We start from the raw sequence: 7,844 nt of genomic DNA on the forward strand, positions 1-7,844 counted from the left end.
CCAGTGGCAAACATGAAGGGCAACTTCATGTTACGCTTCCGCAGATGTTCTGCCCCTTCTTCATCTCTGAAAATAAATCAGATATATAGCATAATACTGCAATACTACACAGCCACTGTAATCTTTTTGCCCCCTGGAATTAATATTTAAAAAATGAACTATTCTATTTGTAGGCATTTTTCAAATTCCTAGCTATTCCAGCTCAACTTGGCTGAGTTAAACCAAGAGGCAGATTATGAAATAAGGAGCTTATGACTGTAATACCACCTGTACATATTACATTTGTAATTAAATCTAGAGAGCATACACCATTTTCTGTGCATTATGAGCTGAAATGAAAATAAGTGGGCTTTGTTCCGTGCACTATGTTTTTCTTGGCATAGTAAGTAAATGAACACTTCAATACTGAATTATCTGTTTTCCTCCATTTTACAGACTCATTAGTAAAAACTATTTAACTGGTATAATAATGCTGAGTTCCATATTATGTAGAACTTAGTTCAGCACCATAAAGGATTTAATTTCTTTATGTGATCTGTTGTTTCTTCTACACAGCTGCAGTTGGATTTCAAAATTTTTGCTAAAAAGGATACTAAATTAAAAATAGGTTGGATGGAATAACTTGGTGCTTGCACTGCTGCTCCTATTCTTTATATGAAACCAAAATGTCTAAAGCTTTATGCATAAAGGACTATGCCACATCAGTATTGAAATATCAGAATTCTTTTCAATGTTAGCAAATTGAAAAAGGCTTTATTTTTGGAGTTCAGGATTTAAAGGGGGTTTATTTAAAAATAAAGAATTCCTTTCTGAATATAAACAAGTTCAAAAGCTTTCAGTTTTTGTAGTATACTGCTTCATGCAAGGATGACTTACGTAAGAGGTCTTTGCGTGGCAATGATGTAATCCGGTCTTCCATTTTTGTAGACAAGACGTGCATTTGCCTGTACCCAGGCCCATCGATTTTCTTTGGTTAGAAGTCTAAATACGGTCATTCCACTTTCACCTGTCTTCATCACTAGAGTTAAAAAGTAAGCATATTATTTACTGTCCAGTGAACAAAAATAGGAAAATCTGGCATGTTATTAAAGTAGCCTCATTTGTAGATCATTTTTACAAATTTCATGTCCTCAGTCACCCATTTCTGTGTGGCACTAATGTATTGCTAGTGAAACAGGATAATTGATCACTTTAAGATGTGTACTTTAATTTACTGGTAAAATAAAAGCCAAAACTGCAAGCAATTGTAAGATATCCACTACAGATTAGCAACATCCTATATGGTGCTTCATCCATTATTTCTGCAATAACAGAAATTAATAAATATTATAACATGTAAATGACAAATCCTATTTCTCTTTTACACCCAAAAAGTGACTATTACTTAAGAAATTAGAAAACATATTAGCTCTGAATACAATTCTTTCAAATTTTGACTGGATAATGCAGTGGTACTTTAAAATCCAGTATTCTCCAATAGCTTGACAAACATATGACAATGTGCTGAAAACACAGCATTTCTAGACAGAAAAAAATTAAATTAAAAAATATTAGGAAAGTTTAAGAAACCTAACCAAAAACTATCTTTACTAAAAGACTTCTTTTTTTATCTTAGCATCACAAATGAAGCAAAACCAGTTTTAAGACAAAGTTTCAAACCAAAATTTCATCCCACTGGGTTCTGGAAATATTTTTTTTTCTTACTCCTTACCAAACAAAACCACCAGTAGGCAACAGTGACTGAGCTATAACGTGCTTAATATAGGTTAAGAACTAACCTACTGAGAGGGGTTATTTAATTGTATTACAAGGGGACAAAAACAGTTTTTCAAGAGAAGTCAGTAAAAAGGAAGCAGTATCAAAATATTCTGAAGATGTTTCTGTAACTTCCAAAGACAAATATCTTGCAGCTAACAAAAAAAAAGTAAAAAGTCCACTACGTAGTTATGTATCAGACAGCTGATACTTATTTCCTTAGCTTAAAACATTATACTTCTCTCTTTCAGTTGTTACTTAAAACAAAACAAACTGCCAAGAATCAATATCAGAAATGCATATGACACAGGCATTCTATCACAGAGATAGATTTCTGTTAAAAATCTTACACTGATATAAGAGAAAATGTTTTATTTCACTTCCTATCAGGAATGCTACTTTTGAAAAAGTCCCTTTGCCCAAAGGAAGTTGTTGAAATAGCAGAAGCTGGATTGAGCAGAGAAGGAAGTGAGAAGAGCAAGATGTGACAAAAACTGGAATATATAACCTAAAAGGGTCTAGATAGGAATATTAAATATTTCTTCATCCAGTATAAGTTTTTATAGGGAGGGAAAGATCACATGAAATGAATAGTTTTCTTTTTGTTAACAATTACTTTTTTTTTTTTTAAGAATACTTCACAGTATTTTTTCAGTATGAATATAATCCATGCTTTGATTTTTCAGCCCTTCTTAGGGAATGAAGCTTACTTCGGACATGATTTTCAGCACAATAAAGCATATCAGCTGCATGAATAAATTGGTATCCTGTTCCTCTCATACACAGCTCTGCTTCAGTGTATCCCAGGACAATCTTTCCTCTGGAAGGTAAAAACAAAACATTGCAATACTGCTGATGAACCAACTCATAGAACGAATGCCAAGTGAGTTCATTATGGCTAGACCATTTCACATGTAAATGCTAATGACATTTTGCTGTAATATCAACTGTATGCATGAGCATGTCAATTCTAATAAAAAAATACAGTTAAATCATAAAATTTTTACTAGCCCCCCAAGTTGCCTTCAGTGACTAGGAACTGATTCACAAAATTATTAGATAGGTTTTGGGTTGGTTTGTTTTTTTAAAAAAGAGTATGTCTACAGTTCAGCTGGACTCTTTATTCCATATTTTTGAACATATTAAATTATAGCAAGCTGCTCCCATGTTTTGCAATGAAAGACGCTGTTTGCTTAGTCCTACTTCATAGCATTTACCTATAGGTGCCTATCTCAGAACTACATCCCTTTTGCTAGTGAGTGCTTTGGGATCCCTGCTTTTGCATTTAGGCTTTCTAAGAAATGCCTCAGAGGAATACTGGCAATAGAGTAATGTTTGACCCTGGTAGCTAATATTAGAATACTTTACTAGAGGTCTGGTAGATTACGAGCTTAGCAGCATTTGTGTGAGTGCTATCAAATACACAGTAGAATGCAATAGTCAAAAAGAGCCTGAAAGGCAATTTGGAACAAAGAAATGGAGATCCAAAGAGAGGAAAGAAAAAAAAAAAAAAAAAAAAGAAACTGTAGGGATGGGGAACAATATCTGCAAAAGTGTAAATTGTGACAAAAACTGAAGGTTTCAAGTGAAGCACACTAAAAAAAAAAAAAAAATCAAAGAAAGGGAAAAAAGCCTGTGTTAACATTTCATTAACTTTTACTTCTATCAGTTTATAGAACCCAAGAAAAACATTTTGGTTTATCAGTAGACAGAATACTAAGCAATTCTGTTCTACATTAATCTGTAAGTAGGCATGGAAATCCATATGAGAGATTCCACTGAAAATGAGTCTGAAATCTGAAAGCATTATCAGTCAGGAAAGGAGGCAGGGGATAAGGAAGGAAGCAGAGGCTTTTCTTTTAATAAAGAAGTATCTTAATAGACTTCTTGCCATGTTGATGCATAGTTATGTTGATCTAGTAATGCAATAATGTTTCTAGTTTTATACAGGAAAAAGAATGGCTTGAAAATGGGTAAAAGTCATACTATAAAAAAGGACTTAATTTGTTTATTTTGAAGTAAATAACATTTCCATTAAGTTTTACATCTATTTGAACTGAAGGAGAAAAAAGCATGTAGAATAATATGAAACACTTGTTCTTTCAGTTCTAAAACCAAATTTCAAACAGATTTAATCTCTTCTTCTTCTCTAATTCATTAGTATTCTATCCTTTGGGGTTTTGGGTTTGTTTCAATTCGGGGGGGGGGGGGGGTTGTTTGTTTGTTTTTTAAATGACTGAGAGCAGAAAGCAATATTCCCTTTCAAGGAAGTACATTATGATAATCCTATTTCTCTTTACTTATTAGTAGTGTTGAAGAGAAATACCCTAACAGTTCTTAAACAATCATCAGTATTGATTGAATTTGAAATATAAAGCTGGTTACTGTTGCATACTTGAAACCTGTCTCATCAGCAAATGAGTAGAGTATTATGCAAAAGAATTTACACCTACTTTGCATCACAGCCGGTAGGCGTGAAATCCAGTTTGTGTTTAGTTCTGAAGATGAAGTTTTTGGTTCGTATCTCAAGGATAGATGGTGGCTGCAGAGGAGTTGCTACAGCAAACAGAGCGAGCTGAGGAGACAAAGTAGCACCATCCTTCCCTTTCTTGTTTTGACCATGGAGAAACTTTAATCGTCCTTGAAAATTCATGGCCTTAAGATGAGGAAAAAAGTAACTGTTTTATGTTGGAGATATTTAAAAGTCAGATATTTCTGCTACTATATAAAATATTTTTAAAACTTTTTTTTTAAGATTCATCAGATTGAAGCTTTGTAACATGGCATACATGAAAGTTAGCTAACAAGTAGAGAAGACCACTATTGTATCCCTGAGCAAGTCACTTAGAGATCTACTCATAAACTCACTAGAAAAAGATCTAATGAGAAGGTTGTTTTGTCAAAAAACCCACAAACATATAATAGCAAATGCCAACTGGATCTTCTAGTATTTCAGTGAACATAGCATTATATAGACACACTCAAGTAACATAACATTATTTCTCTTGCATTTCTCTCAGTCATTAGTATAAGTATGCAAATGTATACAACTTCAAAGTCTTTTAAAAATAATTTTATTTGTAAAAAGTCACTTAAGAGAGTGATTAACTCATATTATTCCTTTTAAAATCTACAGTATTGACAAACAAAAAGTATATTAAAAAGGGCAAGTACAGACTTTCCCAAATAAGGGAAGACCATAGTTCTGCCAATTATTATAACTTATCGCATTTCAAGGTACCTAACAAAAAATAATCTTTGTAATGCTTTTTTTAACCACAAATCACACAATACTTTACAAAAGCAGATGCTTTTTCGTATTTCACAGAGGAAACTTAGCAATGAGAAATGAGTGAACTTGTACCTGGTTGTAACAACATGTTGAAGGAGAACTCAGCAATACAATCTTCACTTGTCATTTAGTGTCACTAACTGAAACATACTGATTCAAGCAGCTCAGAGACTTAACAAATAAAGTTGCTGTACATATTGCAGGGATAATGCAGATTCCCAACTTGCAAGCGTGTGTGGAAGTTTTTACATAAATCCATACTCACCAGGAACCCAGATGAATTATCCAGGAGGCATCGTAACCTGCAGATGAAATTCCTTTCCATAAAGGAAGAATTCTCTGGAGGAAGCTGATCTGGGTTATAATAGGTTGCTGGCTGTGAAAAGCCATTATCTCCTACAGGAAAAGATTATTTATAAGGATTATTTTTAGAACACCTAGTGAAGGCTATCTATAACAAATCACCTTCCGTCTCATAAACAAAGCATTAGGTCATGACCTGAGCAAGAACAATGTAAACTGGTAACATCCTCAGAACCTATACTGATTAGAGGTTAAGTAGCAGTTCTTCTGATGGGATTTTGTCTTAGAGGCTATGGTATTTTAAAAAAAAAATTGCATGCAGTTTTCAAGTTTGATGTTTGTTTTATTTTTAAATTAATTCATTATGTTTGCCAAGCTAAATTCTGAATCATTTGCAGAGAGCAGAGCTCTCAGCAGAGAACACACCCGTATTTCAGCAATGGCAGGATCTGCAAAAGTGAATTAGGCACCCAAGCATAGTAACTATAAGAACTGAGTATTCAAAAGCTCACTAGACGGTATCAAACTGTGAAACTGTTACTTTCCAGACAGCCAGGTGAAAGCTCTTGGTAGCAATAAATAAAACAAAGCAACTTTAGAGAAGTACCACAGCAAATCAATGTAAGCGCTTTTTCTAATGGATGCAAAAAAGAGCTATTCAATAATGAAAATACCTGGGCTGTAGTGATCAAGAAAACACCTTAATTACCACTCCAGAGCAACATGGAGCACTTTTAAAAAAATTGAAAAACCAATCAACCAAAACAAACAAAAAACCTCAAAACCATGATTGACTACTAGGATAACACGATACTCTTCTGCCACTTCAGAACAAGCATTTGCTGCTAAGTAGCATTTAGAAAATAGACTTAAACATTTGGACTATGAAGTAAAAACAGAAGGTAAATCAATAAACTTCTGATAGAATACATATGTTCTGCATGAGGCTACATATACAGAGTTACCACAGCACATCTACTCACAGTAAACTTAGAGTGATCTTGTTTGTAAAAGATTTTTAAAATATTAAAAAAAAAAAAAAAAAAATCAACAAACTGGTAATTTCCTAGGAATTCATATACGCAGAAAACTAAGAAAAAACTGTGTAAAATGCTATTTTAGAGCACTACATACTCTGTAATTTACAAAACAGTCCATATACTGTGAGAAAACCAATTGCCATGTACAGACAAAAGAAGAATACAGATTTTAAGAACAAACCCATATTGACCTTCCAGACTTGAAGATGAAGTCAGGGAGAGCATATCACTTAATCACACACCACATTATGTTCTCTGGAACATAATTCTGTCTCTTGGACAGCTGGAAAATCTTACAGATAGGCTATGTGGTTTGTACAATGGCGAGTCAAACTCAAAGGAAAACAAATCATGACCAAAAGCCAATTCAGTTTAATCTCTTATTAATTCAAGCGACTGATCTGGACTCAAACGAGATTACTGATGGCTCACCAAGAGGCCTTGCAACCTAAGGCCATATAACTCCAACAAGAATGCTGAGTTATCCAGCTTTTCAGATAAAATCAGGAGATACCTTTTTTTCTTAAAAGAACTGCTATACAAGGTCAGTTTTTGCTGAACAAACTTCAAGTTATGGAGAAAAAGAAAAAGGGCCCTAGTTGATAGTGTGTATGAAAAGGGATAATCTGAAATTACCACCACCTGCAGAACTGTGTATTGGCCAAAACTACTATTATGGGCTGATCCTACAAGTACATAATAGGATACATACAAGTACATAACTACCTGTAGTCCAAGATAGTTACCACCTAACTTTGATATTAGAAAATAATGAATTCCTACACTTGTCATATGGATGGTTCTTAAAAGACAGACGTAAACTTACTTCCTTACTTTCAACTGCTGCAGATTTTTATTTTTTTTTTAAATCACCTAATCGCTGGTGAGAATTTTCAACACTTCTGAGGCAGTGCTTCTCCCAGAGGTGCTGAAACAGGTTAGATGCTCTCTGAAGAAGCAATGATTAAGAAGAAAGGGCACCAAACAAGTATCTTGCAAATCCTAATTCATCCTTCAAAAATGCCAACTCTGACGTCCTTGAGGATCACTGCATATACATTACTCAAGGTGTCCTCAAAATGGTTAATACACTGCATATATCAACATTCTCGTTTCAAAAGTATCAGCTCCAAGGAAGCCACTAAAATATTTCCCCCCCAACACTCCCCAAGCAACCCCAATACTTGTGTTCCTTTTCTACTGCCACAATTTTATTCCAGCAAGACTAACTACTACTGAAAAAGGTGCCAGCTAAGGAGGCTGAAAGAAAGCTGGTATCAACAGTTGGCTACTGTCAGAAGAAGAGCTGGCTGGAAAAGCTGCTGGCCAGGTAGGAGTAAACTGAGAGCACTGAGCAGTTTAGCATGCCTTAAAGGCTCTGTAGGTATCCGTTCAGCGATTCTTTCATGGAGATTAACGACACTATGGGCAACTTCTTGAAGGGGAATGTAGGG

The 7,844-nt window shown here is 34.4% G+C and overlaps 1 protein-coding gene across 1 annotated transcript in view; it reads right to left on the reverse strand.

The window, feature by feature from the left end:
• The window catches only part of LOC104528933 (aryl hydrocarbon receptor-like), a 53,627-nt gene that overhangs the window by 5,547 nt on the left and 40,236 nt on the right, over positions 1-7,844 (reverse strand). The window contains 5 exon segments of the mRNA XM_010173090.2: positions 1-66; positions 877-1,018; positions 2,466-2,575; positions 4,209-4,411; positions 5,313-5,443. Coding sequence (XP_010171392.1) covers positions 1-66; positions 877-1,018; positions 2,466-2,575; positions 4,209-4,411; positions 5,313-5,443 — 652 coding nt within the window.

This window comes from Antrostomus carolinensis, unplaced genomic scaffold (genome assembly GCF_000700745.2).
Source record: "Antrostomus carolinensis isolate BGI_N321 unplaced genomic scaffold, ASM70074v2 scaffold14638, whole genome shotgun sequence".
Classification (NCBI taxonomy): domain Eukaryota; kingdom Metazoa; phylum Chordata; class Aves; order Caprimulgiformes; family Caprimulgidae; genus Antrostomus; species Antrostomus carolinensis.